General features: G+C 54.9%; 1 protein-coding gene across 5 annotated transcripts in view; it reads left to right on the plus strand.

The window, feature by feature from the left end:
- SHROOM2 (shroom family member 2) overlaps window positions 1-20,212 on the plus strand; it is a 132,892-nt gene that overhangs the window by 67,160 nt on the left and 45,520 nt on the right. For all 5 annotated transcript variants that reach the window (XM_032331832.1, XM_032331829.1, XM_032331830.1 and 2 more), the window contains 3 exons: window positions 9,934-10,065; window positions 13,677-16,152; window positions 17,670-17,767. In XM_032331832.1, the coding sequence (XP_032187723.1) occupies window positions 9,934-10,065; window positions 13,677-16,152; window positions 17,670-17,767 (2,706 nt within the window). The remainder of the gene's footprint in view (window positions 1-9,933; window positions 10,066-13,676; window positions 16,153-17,669; window positions 17,768-20,212) is intronic.

The following is a 20,212-nucleotide window of genomic DNA, read 5'->3' on the forward strand; positions in this document are numbered from 1 at the left end:
AGCAGGGCAAGCAGAGGAAAAGGGAGAAGCAGACTCCCCACTGAGCAATGGAGCCCTATTGAGGTCACCATCCCAGGACCCTGAGCTGGAGGCAGATGCTTAACCGACTGAGCCCCACAAGCGTCTCTGGATTCATTTGTAATTCTCTACGTGGGTATTACTTTTGCTTAGTAGAAAAAAGTGTGAAATGGTGTTTGTTTATTTTTAAGATTTTATATATTTATTTGACAGATACAACGAGAAAAGGAACACAAGCAGGGGGAGCAGCGGCAAAAGGAGAGAGAAAAGCAGACTCCCCGCAGAGTGAGGAGCCCAATGTGGGGCTCAATCCCAGGACCCTGGGATCATGACCTGAGCCGAAGGCAGGTGCTTAACTGACTGAGCCACCCACGCGCCCCTGGATTAATTTTTAATACTCTATGTGCATATTACATTTGCTTAATAGAAAAAAGTGCAAAATGGTGCTTTGTTGAGAAACATGAATGAAATTTTCTAACCCGGTTAATTAGTTAATATTAGGGCCCGCAGCTGTCACCCTGTACATGGTGAATTACTGCTATAAAATCCTGCAGGTGCAGAGTAAGGGTGAAACCTCACACTAAGTTTCTAGATTTTCCTTATTACAGAGGCCTCAATGTACTTTTAAAAATAATTTCTCTGGGGCGCCTGGGTGGCTCAGTCGTTCAGCGTCTGCCTTCAGCTCAGGTCATGGTCCCAGGGTCCTGGGATCGAGCCCCGCCATCAGGCTCGCTGCTCAGCAGGGAGCCTGCTTCTCCTTCTCCCACTCCCCCTGCTTGTGCTCCCTCTTTCACTGTGTCTCTGTCAAATAAATAAAATCTTAAAAATAATAAAAATAATTTCTCTGAAATGGGTAACATGTATTCTCTCAAATTAAATCTGTGCCTAAACCCCGCCATTCTCCTCTTCGCCCGTCCGTGGGCAGCCGCCGAGCACGCATCTGTCCTACACATCCGTCAGCCTGGTCTAGCATTCGATGTAGCGCTCCAAAAGAGATCGTGTACTGTTCAAAAAAAAAAAAAGGAAAAAAAAGTGGCCCGTTTATAAAATGGCACCCTGTAAATTATTCCTAGACCAAACTCCAAACGCACAAGTGCCCTGTGTCACCCTCCCGAGGAGTGTGGCCGAATGACCAGTGAGCTTGTCCGGCTGTCGTTTGACTTCATTCTGCTACTATCTGCCGCTTCCCCAGGTGCCCTGAGAAAGGGCGGCATTTGTGATAAAGACCGACAGTGGCCAGCACGGATTTGGTGCTTCTGGGAGGTTACGGGGACGGGAGTATGAACCTCCGTGTCAAATGCTGACCCATAGTTTTGGGGGGTATTTTTGTTTTGTTTTGGTGTTAAGTAGGGTCCGCACCCACATGGAGCCCAGCGTGAGGCTTGAACTCAGGATCCAGAGCTCAAGACTCTGACGCTGAACCAGTGGAGCCATCCAGGCCTTTTTTTTTTAGAGTTATTTATTTTCGTGACTCGGACAGGGGGAGAGGGAGAGCGGCATCCCAAGCGGACTCAGAGCCTGACACGGGGCTTGATGCCACAGCCCCAGGACCATGACCTGAGCGGAAACCGCGAGTCGGACGCCCAGGCGCCCACGCCCCCCAGGCGCCCCGCTGCTGGCTCTCTTTTCCTCCTCGGTTGGCTTTATTTCAGTGTGTGAGGCGATCAGGGGACCCAGCAGCCAGGAAGGCATCGCCGTGGGCCAGTGGGACAAACCGGTGGCATCCTGTTTCAGGGGGCACGGGCGGTGCCGATGGGAAGCCGGGGCTGGGATGGTGTCGCGTCGGAGCCGGAGCCGTGCACAGATCTCTATCTGCGTCCCTGGTGACGTTTCTTTCCCAGACAGATGAGAGCGAGCGCTTCCCTTCTGCCCGAGTGGTGTTGGCTACAAACAAAGGGCTGTAAATGGGATCCCCCACAGGTGCACACATGCCCAGGCGGTGTGTGCCACCTGTCAGATGTGGAGGCGCGACGGGGTCACCTGCCCGGGGCAGGGGTGGGGGAGCAGAAGGACTGCAGGACCCTGAGGACAGCCCGAACGGGACGTCCTTGCCTCGTCCTTCCCTCCCAGGCCCTCTGTGGTCCTACTTGGCCCAGAAGTGCTGCTCGCAGGAAGGTGTGGCGCGGAGACGGGAACCTTTTCCCATGTGTGTGCTCACGGTTGTCATCTGCCCAGGGCCCGCGCTGCAAGGGCTGACCGGCGGCTCTGCAGGGGGCCCCTGCGGGCGTCTGCACAGACAGCCCCGGGCGCTCTTGCTGGGCAGCACCAGGGGCTTAAGCAATTGTGCTTGGGGAAGGTGAAGTGAGACCGGAAACTGGGTCACAGGTGGCGTTTCCCTGATCCCCGTAGCCGAGGCGACAGGCCTTCGCCGTGGGAGAGGTGTGCGGCTCTGCCTGGGACACGCGGTGCGTCGGGGAGGGCAAGCATCTCGCTCAGAGCGGGGGGGTGTTGCCGTGTGACTAGATAAAGTGCGGGCTGCAAGCCGGGCATAACGAGTGCCGGGCAGTCCTCCATCCCCCTCGCTTCCCAGGTCAGCTCCTCGCAAGCTCGGAGAACTTCCAATAGCCTGTGGAACGTTTCTTTTCCGTGTCATGCCATTCATTATTTTGGAAAGCTTGCCATCGCCCTTTTGGCTTCTCTTTCCAATCCTTGTGGTAATCCTAGTTTTGCTTGAAATGGAGTCCGGCTGCCGGCCTCATCGTTACTCTGACTCAGCCAAGACTCAGAACTGCCGTGAGCAGTCGGATCAGGGCCGAGTTATCAGTAGGGTTTTGTGGACTCTTCTGCCTCTTAGTGGGCGGCCGGACACCAGCTGTGACTCTGATTACGGCCACTAAGCTTGCACTAAGCTTGCATCCGGGAGCTGATTAACGCCCAGGGTTAAGGCAGGTTCTCTGCGGGTGGTTGTACAGGTTGGCGGGGCTGTGGAATGCTTCCATACATGAATGAAGGGGTTTTCAGATCTCGTGCGTGCGGCCATGCTTGCCATGAGCAAACTTCTTGGAACACGCGTTGTTTTCTGGAAGTCGCTCAGTTACAGCGAATTTCACAGCAAGCCTGTGTTGTGCCGTGCCCCCCTCTGCTCCTGGCTGCTTGGAGCTGTCCTGGAGCAGGTGGCTCTGTGCGTGGCTCTGACATGGGGTAGCACAGATGTTCCTCGAAGCAGCTTCTTGCAGCCATGCCGCGGGAGCACAGGGATGGCCAGCACGTCCACAGGTTGTATCCGCCCTACCTTCCCCTCCTGAGAGCTCTTCCTGGGACAGAACCTCTGTGTGTGTGTCTGTGTGTGTGTGTGTCTGTGTCTGTGTGTCTGTGTGTCTGTGTGTGTCTCTGTGTTGTTGCAGGCTGGGAGCCTTAGTGGGGGTGTTGGCAGGTGTCCTTGGAACCCTGTACTTTCAGAGGCCAGTCTGCAGGTGTTGGCTGTAGTGTCAGGGGAAGAGCTTCTGTTTCGAGCATTTTGGGAATCATGGCTGTTTGCTCCCTGCCTATTTCTTGTTAAACAGAGCAGACCCAGAAATTAACCTGCACAGATACCCTGACGTCTTTGGGCTCTTTTCCATTGTTGTTTTTATTGAGTAAAATCAGGAGAAAAAGAGAAGAGTTGCTTCTCTTAAAATGTAGGCTCAGCTTATGGCCTGAGCAATTTGATCACATGAATTTCCATTTACATGAGACATTTCATATTCTAAATCAAGGAGGGAGTGGTAAAAAAGTTAAGATTTTTTTCATTGCACAGCACATAAGTGATGTTTATAAAACTTAGTGTGAAAACTTTGAAGGTTTCTAATAGGTTATGCAGAGATGTTTTAATAATATGCAGAGAATGTTTTATTTATTCATTATTTAATAATGTGCAGAGAATGTTTTACTTATTTTCATTTCTTCTATATATGACTCCTCAGCCCTGTTGCTGATGCTGAGAGCTATTTATAATCAGTTTTATTAATGCCTGCACATTTGAGTGTCCTGAGTGTCTTTGGCAAAAAAAATCTATTCTCTTGAAACGTAACCAGGAAGTTGGGTTGGCGCCCTTTTAAAGCACTGAGTTGGGCTTACTCGTGTGTTCGTCAGTTGGGCAGTAAGCACAGTGGACATAGGCGGGTGAGATCGTCTTTCTTTTTTTCTCTTTTCTGACACTTATCGGTTTATTGATGTGAAGATGATAGAAGTTACTAGAAAAGGCCAGTCATTTGGGTTTGTTCCCGTTCTGGCCATGTTCACAGCGTGACCTTCCTACACGGTGTTTTGAGCGGACACACGCAGGGGCAGCACCAGAGGCCAAACCAGAAACGAGGACTCGCCCTTGTGGGGGGGTGAGGATGCGGGGCGCCCCGGCCTCGGGACAGGAACCCTGGTGCTTTCATGCGGTGGGAAGGCCGCTTCTGAGCCTGGCCTATGTGCGAAGTGTGGCTTTGATGTCTGGTGTCCATTTCGACTACTTAGATCCCTAGGAATTTCTATCTGAATTCTCGCCCTGTTTGAAAGCAGGGACTGTCTGCCCCGTACCCCACAGTAGACGTAAGCCAGCGTGCCATCCCCAGGACACTGTCACGTTGTCGCACCACTGGCAGGGAGGGGACCTGTGTGCCAGGTATGGAGTGCTGTGTGTGCTCCCGCAGCGGGTTAGAAGCGCTCCAGGGAGAGGTGAAGGTCACAGCATGAGGTCCAGCCCTCCGGGAAGTAGCCGGCCACTGAGTGTGCTCATAGGCACAGACCGGGAAAGCTCGAGCACGAGCTGAGCCAAAAGACGTCAAGAGGAATGGAAGCAAATCTCAGCAGAGTCTTTCTAGAGCAGAGGGCTCTGGCCTGTCCTTGGAAAGCTGAGCCAGGGCTGAGCCGCCAGTCTGGTCCCACGTCAGCTGTACCAGAGCCTCCTCAAGAGATGGCACCCAAAGGAGCGCAGGGAAAGGGAGCCAGAGGCAGAGAGCATGGGGCCCGAGCCTGCATCTGAATGTGCCAGGAAGGCGAGCACAAACGCATCAGCCCACCCAGGCTGTGCCCAGCCGATGCCCATGCTGCTGGCCCGGGGGCACATGCCACACGACAGGTTGGCTGGATGCCTGAGAATGTGAGGGCTTGGGCTTCCTTCTGCGGCCACTGGGAGCCGTCGAAGATTCTGGAGTGAGAGCAAGAGCTGTCCGGAGCAGAGTTGCCGAGTTGCAGAGATCTGGCAGGAGCTAGATAGACCCGCAGAGGGAGAGGCTGGTCAGGACATGGCCTTCCCTAGGCTTGGCAGAGACAGGAAGTGGCGGGGTCAGAGCAAGGTTGCTTTTGTGTTTGTAGACTGGTGCTTTTTCTTTGTTTCTTTTGGAAGGAGTAAGAAGGATGCTGGCACTCACCCCTCCTCCAGCAGAGACCCCTCACCCCCCACCCCCACCTCCTCTGCTGGCCTGGACCCGCTCCCCTCCTTGAATTCCGGGGGCTGTCTGCATAGGGCCAGTCCTGCGCACTCGGGCTCCCTGAGAACCGTTTGCCGCGTTGTCCAGCTCCCCGTTTCTCTGGAACCCAGGTGTTTCCCAGTCCAGGCCCCCTGATGCTTTTCTGTGAGATGCTTCCACACAGCCCTGTTGACGTTTCTCCCGCCGGGAGCCTTCCCCGACCCCAGTGTTGCCTGAAAGCCCTCACGCCCTGTGCATGGGCCCATCACGGTGTGCACCCAGAGCCGGGGCCCCTGGCCTCCCCACTGATGGGTCTGGTCCCATCAGGCTGATGGAGCTTGTGGTGACGAGGCACAGACTGCGTTTGTCTTGTGCGGCAGTGCCTGTTGGCTTCTCATTACGGAACTTACCCAGCACTCACGGGACTTTTCTTTTGGGTGGGGGGTGGATATTGTTCTTTATGACAATGATGAACATTTTATTGAAGCATTTATCTTCATATTTCCTTTTTTTAAAAGGATTTCTGATATCTAGATTTGTTCTTAATTTTCAGGGATAGCATAGCATTTTTCAAATCTGTGATCTAAATCCTGTCCTTCCAACATGCCCTCAGAGACTACCTAGCATATAAAATTATTTTAAAAATTAACATAAATTTTGTATTTTGTAATTTGTGGGAAAGGCATTAGGAGAATTGTCATTAGGGTGAATAATTTTGTCTGGAGTACCAGAAAATATTCATGGTCAGTACTGTGGCTTTTCAGTATGTATATCAAAGGAATATTAAGCACGGAAGAGAGATTATGTTTTGGAAGAGGGACAGCGGCCTGGGGGAGTGCACAGAAGCCGGCGGGCTGCAGAAGGAACGGACCTGCTGTCTGCAGCATTCCCCAGGTCATCTAGAAGGAGATGGGGCAGAATGCGCACACGGCGCCTGTGGTCTTCTGTAGGTTGTGGCCCACTTTCCTCTGGTCTTCTCAGTGCCTTCTTCATTTTTAAATGTTCCATATTTTCTTTTCTTTAAGATTTATTTATTTGAGATAGAGCAAGAGACAGAGAGTGCACAAGCAGGGGGCAGAGGCAGAGGGAGAAGCAGACTCCCCGCTGAGCAGGGATCCCAATGCAGGGCTCCATCTCAGGACCCCAGGATCATGACCTGAACCGAAGGCAGACGCTTCACCGAGTAAGCCCCCCAGGCGCCCCATGTTCCATGTTTTCTTTTATTTATTTAAATTTTTTTAAAGATTTTATGTATTTATTTGACAGAGAGAAATCACAAGTAGATGGAGAGGTAGGCAGAGAGAGAGAGGGAAGCAGGCTTCCCGCTGAGCAGAAAGCCCGATGCGGGACTCGATCCCAGGACCCTGAGATCATGACCTGAGCCGAAGGCAGCGGCTTAACCCACTGAGCCTCCCAGGCGCCCCTGTTCCATGTTTTCTACAGTAAGCGTACACCGTAAGGATTACAAATGTCAGTAGCCCTTTGAATAGAAAGGATTTCTTCTGTGTACACTGGGATGACCATAGTCCGGGGTGCCTCTAGACTGAACCCCATTTCTGGTAGTCCTGGTATTGTGGGGCTCAATGCACAGTGTGTGGCATTGTTGGTCTTTGTCTGGGGCACCCCTGCCCGCGCCACCCTGCACAGAAGCAGGACCTCGAGTGCCACTGGGACAAGCTAAGCTGCACAGGCCTTCGTGGCTCCAGTGAGCTGCGTGCCCGTCAGCTATTCGTGGCTCATTCCAAGGCCAGAACTGTCCCTGCCACACACAGCAACAATAGGGGCGCTTGGGTGGCTCAGTGGTTAAAGCCTCTGCCTTTGGCTCAGGTCATGATCCTAGGGTCCTGGGATCAAGCCCGTGTCAGGCTCTCTGCTCTGCGGGGAGCCTGCTTCGTCCTCTCTAACTCTCTCTCTACCTGCCTGCCTGCCTCTATGCCTACTTGTGATCTCTGTCTCTCTCTCTGCCTGCCTACTTGTGATCTCTGTCAAATAAATAAACAATTTTTTTATTATTTTATTATTTTATTAAAGATAAAAAAAATTTTTTTTAATATTAAAAAAATAATAATAAAGCCACCCGAGGGGCGCCGGGCGGGGGTGGCTTGCTCTGTCGGCAAAGCGTCCGCCTTCGGCTCAGGTCATGATCTCCAGGTCCTGGGATGGAGCCCCGTGTCGGGCTCCCTGCTCAGCGGGGAGCCTGCTTGTGCTCGCTCACTCCTCTCTCCGTCAAAGAAAAAAGTGAAATCTTAAAAATAAATAAATAAATAAAGCCACCTGTGTGAAAAGAAACCCCACGATCCAGCGAAAAGGAGGATCTTCAATCCACTTGCAGTTCTGTTGCCGCTGGGTCTGGTTGAAGCGGAGCCAGAGGCGCAGTGACTGTATGTGCACACTGGGTGGCGCCAGAGCGCTCGGTCCCCAGAGCCTTCCTGTCCAGCATCCGCCCAGGGTTGGGACTGATGCACACATGGGTGCCCAAGGTCCTCCTTTCTCTTATCAACAAGTTTGAACCAGGAGAGGGGCTGACAAGCAGGAAGGAGCTGGAACCTTGCTAAATACATTCATTATGCCCTAGGATGTTCAGAGGACCTGCTGCAAGTGCCTGTGTTTTAGGAAAACATCACTGTGTCCAGTATCCGTGAGATCCTTGTTTATAGCGGATAGGTATAACCTCATCACTGTGTTATCATTTGTTCTTTTTAATTTTTTTAAAGATTTTGTTTATTTATTTGACAGAGAGATCACAAGTAGACTGAGCCACCAGGCACCCCTCATTTGTTCTTTTTCAAAAAAATTTTTTGGAAGCCTGGGTGGCTCAGTGGGTTAAAGCCTCTGCCTTTGGCTCAGGTCATGATCCCGGGGTCCTGGGATCGAGCCTCGCATCAGGCTCTCTGCTCAGCTGGGAGCCTGCTTCCCTTTCTTTCTCTCTACCTGTCTCTCTGCCTCTTGTGATCTCTGTCAAATAAATAAATAAAATCTTTTTTAAAAAATTTTTTTAACATTTTATTTGCACGTGAGAGAGAACAAGCACGAGCAGGGGGAAGGGGCAGAGGCAGAGGGAGAAGCAGGCTCCCCGCTCAACAAGGAGCCCAATGCAGGACTTGATCCCAGGACCCTGAGAATCATTACCTGAGCTGAAGGCAGATGCTTAACCAACTGAGCCACCCAGGTGCCCCTGTTCCTTTCTTTTTTAAAGCCCTTAATTCATACTACAACTGCTGACTATGTCTTCTTGAAATAGATTTGCATCTGTGTGGATTATCCTTTTAAAAAAGAGAAAGCATGCTTATGCTTGGAACGCTGCTACCCCAGTAAGCCAGCCCGTACCCCAGTCTTGCCAGTTGCAGGGTTGGAAGATGTTGCCAGAAAAGACAAGGCATTTTCCTTTCCTGGCCTTTTTTTTTTTATTTGTTTCCCTTTGCCTCCATTCTCCGTCTAGTTTCTTTCCTTCATTAATTAACTATAAAAGAAGATGAAAGAAATTGTGGATATGGTAGCACAAAAAAAGACATCTGAAAATGAAATTCACAAGGCCAGAACCTTTCTTACGAGGATTCTGAGGAACTCTATGAGGTACAGTTTGGTTTTCAGTCCCTTTACTTCTGCGGTGCGATGAATTTGTTTCTTCTGTGGTTTTGTTCATGGGGAAACTCCTGAAGTCAACACATTCCACATGTCCGTACCCAGCGAGGCACATTTTGAGATCTCTCTGTGTTCTTGAAGGGGATGTAGGCTGTCCAGAGCGAGCAAGTTCTGTGCCACACAGGAGAAGCGGAGAGTGTGAGCGCAGGCCGGTGGGCCGCCTTCTCTCGGAGGCTGTCAGGTTTTCACGGCAGCCCCGCGGACATCCGACTCCAGTTCCCTTCCCGCACCCAGGCAGTGCAGCCAGAACACCAGTGCGCCCGCCGCGGGGCGGTGGGGACCATGGGGTGGGAACCCGGGCAGGGCGGGCCACCGCCTGTAGGTCTAGGACCTCACGTTCCCGGAATGGGGACCCTTAGCCGACTTCGCAGACGCTCCGAGGGGCCCAGGGGAGTGAACACACGTCCGCAGGTCTTCGTTCACGTAAGTAAGCGTCTGTGTCTCCTGGGTTAAGTGGGTAAGTCACGGCGGCCTAAACTCTGCATGACCCGGCGGAGCGGGGCACTCTCGGAGCTTCTGTCCTGTGCGGTCCGTGTTCCGCAGGGAGGCTGAGGGCTGTGCGCATAGCGGTGCGGAAGCAGAGACGGAAGAGTCTGTCTGCGGTCGTGCTGGTGGCCCAGGGGACAGCAAGATGGATTTACTGCTGGGAATAGATGTTGGAAAATAAGGGTTAATTCACATGTGGAAGCTTGAGATGGTCTCTGCATTAGCGTGAGTTCTGTATTAAGAAATGTGTCACACACCGTGTTCATGTCCAGATCCAGTGGGAAGCACCTGGAGGCGATGCTCTGAACCGGAGGGAAGTCACCGTGACTTCTTTTCCATGTCGCACTTCTGTCTTGGCACGGAGTCGTCCTTTGTTCAGGGTCCCTGAGCCGTCTGCGTTCTTTTTCAGGAAGAATGAAGTGAGCTGGAGGCCTCACTCCTGGCACGCCACCAAGTTCTCCGACAGCCACCCCGAGATGGCAGCAGCGCCGTTCCCCCCCGCCGGCGCCTGCCCTTCTTGGCACGGGCGACACCACACCAGGTAGGCACGCGTTTCCCACCGGGACGGGCGGTGTCCGTCGCTTCCCAGCCCTGCCACGAGAGCACTCTCTCGCCTTCAGAACAGTTTCATCTTTCTGATGAGGAAAAGCCACTAGCACAGCATTCCTGGTAAAACTTTCCAAGTTTTTCAGAGTAGGGAGGTGGCCAACCTCTGGGAACAAAACCTGAAACATCAAGAGCAGGGATGAGTAGGTGTGCGTTCTCCTTCCGGTGCTCAGTCCGTCGGCAGCCTGGGAGCTGGGCTTCTTGCCTGAACGCCTTTGGGCCAGCTGCCGACCTGACTGGGGCAGCTACCATGCCACCCGCTTGCCCACAGCCACCGCCATTCTTTTGAGATTTTTGTGCCTAGATTGGAAGACAGGCGCTACCTACGGGTTCGGCAAGTGTAGTTCACAGAGGCTCCCAGGCAGTCCTGGGAAGCATCAGCACCCTGTCCCCAACGCCCAGGCTCTCCTGTGGCTGGACAGAGGAAACCAGGGCTTCACAGCCCACACGCCAGGCTGGCAGCCAGCCTTGAGGGCCCAGTGGTGGTTCCCAGTAAGTGCGAGACCAAGACGGTGGGAGCTCTTGGTTGGCAAAAGGAGGCGGCGTTCTGGTCGACCTGGCGTCCACATATCAGGTGCAGAAGTGCTGCTGGATGAGGTACGCATGTGACAGCCCCACAGCGGTGTTGGCTTGAGGAAACTCCAGCTAGGCACCCATCCTCTTGGGTCAGCCCCCAGCGTCATCACAAGTCTCCTATTAAAAGGATGACGGTGACAGCAAGTAGTGTGGGTTTGGGGACGCCTGGGTGGCTCAGTTGGTTAAGCAGCTGCCTTCGGCTCAGGTCATGATCCCAGCGTCCTGGGATCGAGTCCCACATCGGGCTCCTTGCTCCGCAGGGAGCCTGCTTCTCCCTCTGACTCTGCCTGCCTTTCTGTCTGCCTGTGCTCACTCTCGCTCACTGTCTCTCTGACAAATAAATAAATAAAATCTTTAAAAAAAAAAAAAAAGTAGTGTGGGTTTGGGTATGTGTATCTGTGCATGCTTAGGATGTGTACACGTGTGTGTGTGTTTGTGAGTGTGCGTACATACCTATTCTATAAGTGCATTTGTGCCTGTGTGTGTGGAGGTCATTAACCACCTCAAAATCAGTATTTTTTTTAAAGATTTTATTTATGATTTGACACAGAAAGAGATCACAAGTAGGCAGAGAGGCAGGCAGAGAGGGAGAGAGGAGGAAGCAGACTCCCCGCTGAGCAGAGAGCCCGATGTGGGGCTCAATCCCAGGACCCTGGGATCATGACCTGAGCTGAAGGCAGAGGCTTAACCCACTGAGCCACCCAGGCGCCCCGAAATCAATTTTTTAAAAAAAGATTTATCTATTTGGGAGCGAGAGAGTGAGCGAAAGTGTGCACAAGTTGGGGGCAGAAGGAGAGCGTGAATGTCAAGCAGTCTCCACGTGGCGCACAGAGCCCACGGGGGGCCCGATCCCAGGACCTGAGATCCTGACCTGAGTGAAACCAAGAGCCAGACGCTTAATCAAGACTGAGCCACCCAGACGCCCCTCAGAATCTATTTTTGATTTTTAGCAAACACTGGTTTGCTGTAAAATCATGCAGTGCTTTTATGAGGAAAGACATCGCAAATGCATTATCTACTCGAAGTGATGAGAGACCGTGGTGTTTGCAGTCCAGGGTGTTTTTGAGAAACCACGGGTTCTCAGCTGCATACTACAGTTCAGTGGAAAGTGGGCCTTGCCTTTCGTTATTGAGGTGAAGTAATGTAATAGGATGTCCATTCAGTCCCTTTGGTGGTTTCTTTTCTTTTCTTTTCCTTTCTTTTTAAGATTTTATTTATTTGACAGACAGAGATCTCAAGTAGGCAGAGAGGCAGGCAGAGAGAGAGAGAGGAGAAAGCAGACTCACTGCTGAGCAGAGAGCCCGATGCAGGGCTCGATCCCAGGACCTTGCGATCATGACCTGAGCTGAACGTAGAGGCTTTAACCCACTGAGCCATCCAGTCTTTGGTGGTTTCTTGATTAAAGACGCACAAATGCTGCCCACATTTGTGTGGAAGCGGTGCTGAGCCTTGTTCCTATCTGCCAAGACTGAAGTCCGCATGGGGAGAGCACCCTCAGGGCACTGGGGGAGGACGGAGTGGACAGTGTTCCGTGTCTGAGGGGCACCTGCTGTGTCCGTCCAGAGAAGGGTGTAAAACCCCCACAGTCCCCTCCCCTCAGAAATACCTCCCTGTCCCCGGGGGCCATGAGACCTTCAGAGCATGTAGGTATAATCTTTCTCCCTGTGTTTTCATTTGTCTTGTTGCTGTTGTTGTTAAGAGTCATTTAGCCGGTTCAGTCTCCTCGCTGTGCTGACATGGCTTGCTTTCTTATCCGGGTTCTCCACAGACCTAAAGTAACAGTTGTGGGCAGTAGGTTTTGGTTTTTGTTTTTCTGACCTCGAAGCCTGAAGGTTCCAGCTCTGTTGAGCTTTCCTGAAAGTGTTTTCAAGGCTGGATAAAGAGCTCGCCACAGAGGGCCCTTAGGCTCCCCTGTGCGCTGTGACTGCCTGGTAGAATGCAGACTTCGTGATGAGTGTGCATCACCCAGCTTGTAGCAGTAAGCCTGGCTTTTGCATTTCCTCCTCCTAGACCCCGTGCTAGTTGCAAACCAGAATGTTTGCAGTCCAGGTACAGCTCCGATGAACTCTACCAGGCGTCATGAGGCCCCTGGCCCCGCAGTGTCGTGTTTTGCTGAAAACGCCTGTCGCTGGAGTTCTCTCAATCACGTGTTGCCTTCAGTGACAGCTGATAGGAGTTGATGGTATTTGAATGCTTAGGTGTGGAAAAGTCACATTATCCCGCACCTCCTGCATTTTTTAAAATTTACTTGTTATTGTTTAGATATTGTCAGAGGAAGAGTGAGCACAGCAGGGGGAGCGGCAGGCCATGAAGAAGCCGGTGGCGGCTCCTCACGGAGCAGGGAGCCCCATGTGGGGCTCAGTCCCAGGACCCCGAGATCATGACCTGAGCCAAAGGCAGACACTTCACCGCCTGAGCCACCCAGGCGCCCTGATCTCTCTCTCTATTAAATTAAGGGGGAAAAAAATCCAAAAAGGGGCACCTGAGTGGATCAGTGAGTTAAGCCTCTGCCTTCAGCTAAGGTCATGATCCCAGGGTCCTGGGATCGGCCCCGCATCGGGCTCTCTGCTCAGCGGGGAGCCTGCCTCTCCCTCTCTCACTCCTGGATGCCTGGGTGGTTCAGTCAGCGAGGTGTCTGCCTCTGGCTCAGGTCACGATCCCGGGGTCCTGGAGTGGAGTCTCACATCTGTCTGCTTCTCCCTCTCCCTCGGCCTGCCGCTCCCCCTGCTTGTGCTCTCTCTCTCGCTCTTTTTCTGTCAAATAAATAAAATCTTTTTAAAATAAATTTTAAAAATAATAAAATGCTGTGGTGAAGTCCCCTGTCAGGTCCCGGGACCCTGTTCTGGGAAGAGTTCTGGGCGTCTGGATGTCTCGTGCGGGCCAGCGGCATTCAGTGTGCTGTCGCGCTCATCTTCCCCGCCGCTGCTCGTCGATTCTAAAGCAGACTCCCCTGTGCTCCTTCCCTGCTAGCTCTTCGTCTCACGACCTGTCGGGCCCGTGGGAGCAGTCGAACCTGCAGCGAACCTCGGACCATTTCAGCTCGCTCGGGAGTGTCGACAGCCTGGACCAGCCTTCCCACCACTACCCCTCCGGACGCCTGTCCGCGGCCAAGTCCAACAGCAGCATCGACCACCTGGGCGGCCAGAGCAAGCGGGACTCGGCCTACGGCTCCTTCTCCACCAGCTCCAGCACGCCTGACCACACCCTGCCCAAGGCCGACGCCTCCTCCACAGAGAACATCATCTACAAAGTGGGCCTCTGGGAGGCCTCCAAGCCAGGTGGCAGCCGGCAGGGCCAGGCTGCCAGCGATGCTCCGGGCCTGGAGGAGAGGCTCGGGTACTTCCCAGCCCGGGTCCCCTGTGACAGCCGCAAAAGCCCCAGGCCGGAGGACAGTTCTGAGGCCAAGCTGGCCACCGCCGGGAGGTCAAATTTTGGGCCCGTCTGGTATGTCCCTGAGAAGAAAAAAGCACCTTCGTCCCCTCCTCCGCCACCTCCCCCTCTCCGCAGTGACAGCTTCGCAGCCACCAAGAGCCACGAGAAGACCCAGGGCCCTCCATTTTCAGAGGCGGCCAACGCACAGCACTTTCTGGGCCTGACCCGGGCCCAGCCCCGCAGCGACTGGAGAACAGAAGCTGCCGATCCGTGGAGGCCAGTGCATCCCAGTGGCAGGAGAGCCGTCGGGAGCTCGGACTGCATGCCGGACGTCCCCCTGGACGGAGGGGTGCTGGCCTCCGACCACAGGGCCGGCGGCCTCCCGGGGGCCCCCGGCCGGCTGCAGGCCTCCCTGTCCAGCACGGATGTGCGCTTCCCGCCGTCTTCCCACGGCTGCCAGCACCCACGCCAGTACAGTGATGACAGCCCCTTCTCCCACGAGGGCCCCAGGGCCGCCACGTCGCTGAGGGAACAGCCCCGCCTGACCATCCCCGGGGGCCGCCAGGAGCCGCCTGCTGGCCGTTTCCAGGACGACAGCCCCCCTCAGGTCAGATGGCCCAGTGCCACCAACCAGAAGGGGGACGGCGGCGGGCAGAGCCGCTACTACTGTGTGACCAGCAGACATTGCCCGCAGGGGAGCACACAGGCGGCATGGCTGCACGAGGAGGCCTGGCAGCCTGACGTGGTCCTGGGCGCCCCCGAGTACCCTGCCTCCCACCCGATGGGCCAGAGGCCCCGGTGCTCCCTGCTGCAGCCCGAGGTGGCCGCAGGCCCCCCTGAGAGAGACGGGAGTGACCCAGGGGACCGAGGGGCAGAGGGCCGCTCCATAGCATGTGAGGACACACAGGGAGCCAGGCCCGTGGCAAAGGCCGGAGCGAGGGGCTCTGCGGACGGCTTCGCATGGGCGGACGGCGAGAGCAGCCAGATCTCCCGCCAGAAGACCCCCATGCTGCACTCGCTGACACGGGAGGGGACGCGGCGGCCCGAGAACGGGCAGGAAACCCACACAGAGAGGCCGCCCCCGACAGATGCCCCCGGGGGCAAACCGACACGGAGGAGTGACCGGTTCGCCACCACCCTGAGGAACGAGATCCAGATGCGACGGGCCAGGCTACAGCAGAGCAAGAGCGCGGCGGCGCTGACCGGGGCAGGGGGCGTGGCGGGGGAGGCCGCCTGCTGGGGGACGCAGCACGGGGCTGCCACCAGCACCACCCCAGAAGGGTCCTTCACGGGCACCTACAGAGATCACGTGAAGGAGGCCCAGGCCCGGGTGCTCAGGGCCACGTCGTTCAAGCGCCGTGACTTGGAGCCCAGCGCAGCCGATCCTTACGCAGGGTCACCGGAGCACCGGGCTGAGGACCACGGCGCCGGTCCGGACCCCGTCCCCCGCGTCTGGGAGGGGGGCCCGGCCAAGCCGTCCCCGTCGGGAGCAGGCGGGCCGCACGTTTCCCGCATCGGAGGCCGCAAGCGGTTCACGCTGGAGCAGAAGCTGAAATCCTACTCCGAACCAGAGAAGATGAACGAGGTGGGGCTCTCGGGGCACGAGCGCCCTCAGCAGCACCCCGGGACGTCCGACGAGACACTGGGCACGTTCGCCGACCGATGGAAGTTCTTTGAGGAAACCAGCAGACCCGTTCAGCAGAGACCGGGGCCGAACCCAGCGCTCTGTGGTTTCCCGAAGGAGAGGCTGGAGAGGCTGCAGACAGCAGGCCGCGGGTACGAGGGTGCAGAGCCTTGGTTCCAGAAGCGGGCCCGCACCACCTCCTTTGGAGAGCACCCCAGTGGTCACGGAAAAGCGGGGAAGGTCGGAAAACGGGAACCGCCCCAGAGACTCGGGACGTTTGCTGAGTACCAGGCGTCTTGGCGGGAACAGAGGCCAGCTCTAGAAGGCAGGAGCTCCGGGCGGTACCACTCAGCCGACGACATCCTGGACGTGGGTCTGGAGCAACACGAGAGGCCGCAGTACGTTCACGGACGGTCCCGGTCATCGCCATCCACGGACCTCTACACGCAGGTAAGCCTCGGGCCGCAAGCGAGGGGGCTGTCCCCCGCCTGCCGTCCTAATCACTCAGAGAGGAGGCCCCGAAATAGAACGGCCCGAGTCAGTGTGACGTGTGCCCAGCGGTTTGAGCACCCATGTGCTGTAGCCCTTCCGACGTGGCCCTGTGGGAAAGGTCCCTGGGGACAAGTCAGGACATTCGTGACCCCTGAAGGGCCATCTTGACGTGCAACTCTCGAGTCCCTAGCCGTCTCCTCCTCTGTCACTACAGCTGTCTTTCCCCAGGTGAACGTGCCCCAGCCTTAACACTACGCAGAGAATTTGGGGGGTCCTAGAAAATGGCTGCTTCTCCTCTGAACCATAAAGTAGTACTTTGGGGAAGTGTAGGGTGGCCTGTCTTCAAGCCTTCAGACCATTTACAGTTTTTAGTGTTTGTTCTTTTCATTTTTTCAGGGTTGTTTTTTTTTTTTTTCCCCCAAATATTTTCAGAGATTGCTCCAGGGCCGATGTAAGTTAGCACGCGTGCATTAAACTGTTGCACTTTTCAGTCAGGTGAGAGTTCTGACGGTCAGGGGAACGTTAAGCTTGCTGGAACAACGGAGTACTCGGAGCCATAGTCAGAGTCCGTGCCACGCGATCCCTCCCTCTCTCTGCCTGTTCCGCCTCTTTTTTTTTTTTTTTAAGATTTTATTTATTTATTTGCCAGACAGAGATCACAAGTAGGCAGAGGCAGGCAGAGAGAGAGAGAGGAGGAAGCAGGCTCCCTGCTGAGCAGAGAGCCCGATGTAGAACTTGATCCCAGGACCCTGGGATCATGACCTGAGCCGAAGGCAGAGGCTTTAACCCACTGAGCCACCCAGGCGCGCCCCCCCCCCCCCCCCCCCCCCCCGTTCTGCCTCTTAAACCTATCTCTGTGTTTCAGAGAAAAGGTTTGCAGGGTGCGATGCGGTTTCTTTTCCCAAGAACAAGTCACGGGCTCAGGACGCGACAGTGTGTCAGTGTGTATAAGAAGGGTGGCCTATTTGTCCGTGGCACCCCTGAGCTGACAGGCCTACCACCACCGCCTGTGTGGCTCTCTGTCCTGGCTGGGTCCCAGCCCGCGGCCCGCGAGGCCTGACCTCGGAGCCTCCCACGCTTGCTCAGGCCAGAGAGAAGAGCCCCGGACTCTGCCCAGTGCTAGGGCTTGAGGCTTTGCCGCAGCGAGCTGTCACCGGCTGTGTGCAGGCTGGTTTCTGTCTCGTTTCCGCTTGGGCCAGCTGTGTTGCGTGGCTCCACGGGCGTCCCTCCGGCTTCCCGCCCCCTGCCCGGGACAGACGTGGACTCATGGTCTGGTGCATTCGTTTTGACAGACCGGTTTGGAGAGCTGAGCCGGCCGGCCCCATGGCCAAGCGTCAGCACGGGACGGCAGGCTGCGTCACTGCCTTCGTGGTCCAGGCCCGCAGGGCAAACCCACAATGAGGGGGTTCGTAATAACAGACGTCGTACAGGAGGCGGCTTGGTGACTCGGTGTCTCACTGTGCTGCTCTTGGCAGGAAGCTGCCATCGGACCACAGCAGCCCGTGGGGGACACTGGTGAGCGCAGAGAACGTTCCTCCGCAGTCTGGGCCGAGGAGGGACAGCCCCATCGGAGGTAGGTGAACTTTGGGTGTGGGGTTGCGGAGAGGACGTGTCGGGGGTGGCCTTCTTTGTGGCGGCCGGGCGCCAGTGAGCGTGACGGGGCATGTTTGTGGCCAGAGCCGGACGGGCCGCCAGCAGCTGTGGATTGCGGCGTGCTCGGTGTGGGCGGCGCGTCCTAGGCAGAGCCCGCGGGCCGGCACCACTGCCGGGATCAGGTTCCCTGGGCCCGAACACCTTTGGGGCGTCCTCAGGGCGCAGAATGGCTGCTGGGTTTGCTGGACAGCGAGCTTCTTTATCTGGAGACGATGAGAACTCTGGTGTCGCGTGCGGGAATGGAACGCTTCCTGCAGACCGCGGGATCAGGGGTGTGCTGGGCCGCTCGGGCAACAGGTCCACGTTGGAGTCACCCGGACGGGTTGTCAGGAAGGAACAAGCCAGGTTTTCTCAGCGGGGCTTCTTTTCAGCCTGAAAATAGAAACCAATTCCGTGGGGCCTTCGGAGGGTCAGAGCATCTTACGGAACGGTGGATGCCCGAGAGCAGGGTGCTTCCGGGCCGTGTGCTGTACGTAGTTCTAAAACGCGGCCAGTGTGGCTGTTCAGCTGTAGTGAGGATGGATGGATACGTGGATGGACAGACAGACTGTCATCTCGCCCTTGACACGCGTGAGGAGGGAGGGAGGGGAAAAGCGTAGATTGCTCTAGGACCTGTGGGGTCCCCTTATTTTAAAAGGGCTGATAGAAGCATGGAAATAAATGTACACAGTTGGGTCAGTGGATTTTTCCGTTGCTTTGAAGAATGTCTAGTGATGGGTGTGATATTCAGAACCTCATAAGGTTCAGGTGCAGAAATATCCAATTTAGATGTTTGCTTTTAAGGGCCTTCTATAATGGGCTTTAGTTTCGTTGGGCTGTAAACTTGAGTGCTGTTAGCTGTAAGCGAGAGTATCCAGTCTTTACGCAGCCCCGCGGGACAAGAGTGGCATTTTGTGTCGGAGGTCCCTGCAGTTCACGGTCTGCGTGGCTGAGACCAAGCCTCCCCAGCTAAGAACGAACGCCGGGCGAATCATGCACCTACCGCACGCAGCCGTTTCTGAGAAACACAATCAGACTCACTGTGTGAGTCCGCGCCCGGCCCCAGCTGTCCCCGTCTCGCCCAGCCCGCTGCCCGGCGCTGCCACTGTCACGTCACGAGGGGGCTCAGAGCCCTCTCGCTCGTGTGGATGCCACGTGTGTCTGTGCACCTGCCCTGGGCACGGCTCTGCCACCGCGGGGGCGTAGCCCCTGCTGTGAACAGAGGCCTCCCGGGCAGCCGGCAGCAGCCCCGTGGGTGCGTGCCGGTGCATGTGCGTGTGCATGCGTGTGCACGTGCTGTCAGCGGCACTGTCAGTAGCGACAGGCTCACGAGCAGCAGCAGGGGGACCACAGGCTTCCTGTATCCCAGCACATGCACGAGCTCTCCAAAGAAATTGGGACCGGAGCCTTCTGCTTTCGCGCTGCACAGCCGGCGATCTGTAGAATTGCGTGTGCGTTCAGAGGGTGGTGAGGCTCCTTGAAATTCCAGAACAGAAAGCCATTTTCCGCTTTTCTCACAGAATGTTTGATTTCTCACGTATCGGTAAGAAATCCTGTACCTAAAACATGAAATCTGGGAATAAAAGAAATGAAAATTCAGGTCAAGGACTGTCTCTTTGCCCACTGCAACCGAAAGCCTGTAATGCAAACATTTAAAGACGCCTGATGTTTTACATAAATTTAAAACAATGTAAATGTGTATAAAAAAATAGGAATTACTGAGGCACCTAATCAACTCAGTCAGTACGGTGTGCAACTCTTAATCTCCAGGTTGTGAATTTGAGCCCCATGCTGGACACAGAGATTACTAAAAAAATAAAATCTTAAAAAAAAAAAAGGATTACTGATCTGATAAGTGGTACAGGATAGTGAATGGTTTTTGTTTTTGTTTTTTGAAAGATTTATTTATTTATTTGACAGAGATCACAAGTAGGCAGAGAGGCAGGCAGAGAAAGGGGGAAGCAGGCTCCCTGCTGAGCAGAGAGCCCGATGCAGGGCTCGATCCCAGGACCCTGAGATCATGACCTGAGCTGAAGGCAGAGGCTTTAACCCACTGAGCCACCCAGGTGCCCCAGTGAATGTTTTTCATTGTAATCTGCTGAGACAACAGAATAGCATGGAGATAAGAGTTACCTGTCACATCACATGGAGAACATTTTTGTGAGGTTCAAGATTCTGTCCTGTGTGAAGATACGGAGGACAAAGGTTCTGCTCCCAAAGGACCTCACCATGTCGGAGGGAAGGCGAGACACCAGTACTTACCGTGAAAGTCATGACACATAATGAGAATTTTTGTAAAAAATTATGTGGTGCTTCCGAATCTTGGCGGAAAGACGGCGAGGTGACTTCTGCCTGAGTCCTGGGCAAGACAGGTAGTGTCTGATCC

Source organism: Mustela erminea, chromosome X (assembly GCF_009829155.1).
Source record: "Mustela erminea isolate mMusErm1 chromosome X, mMusErm1.Pri, whole genome shotgun sequence".
NCBI classification, from domain to species: domain Eukaryota; kingdom Metazoa; phylum Chordata; class Mammalia; order Carnivora; family Mustelidae; genus Mustela; species Mustela erminea.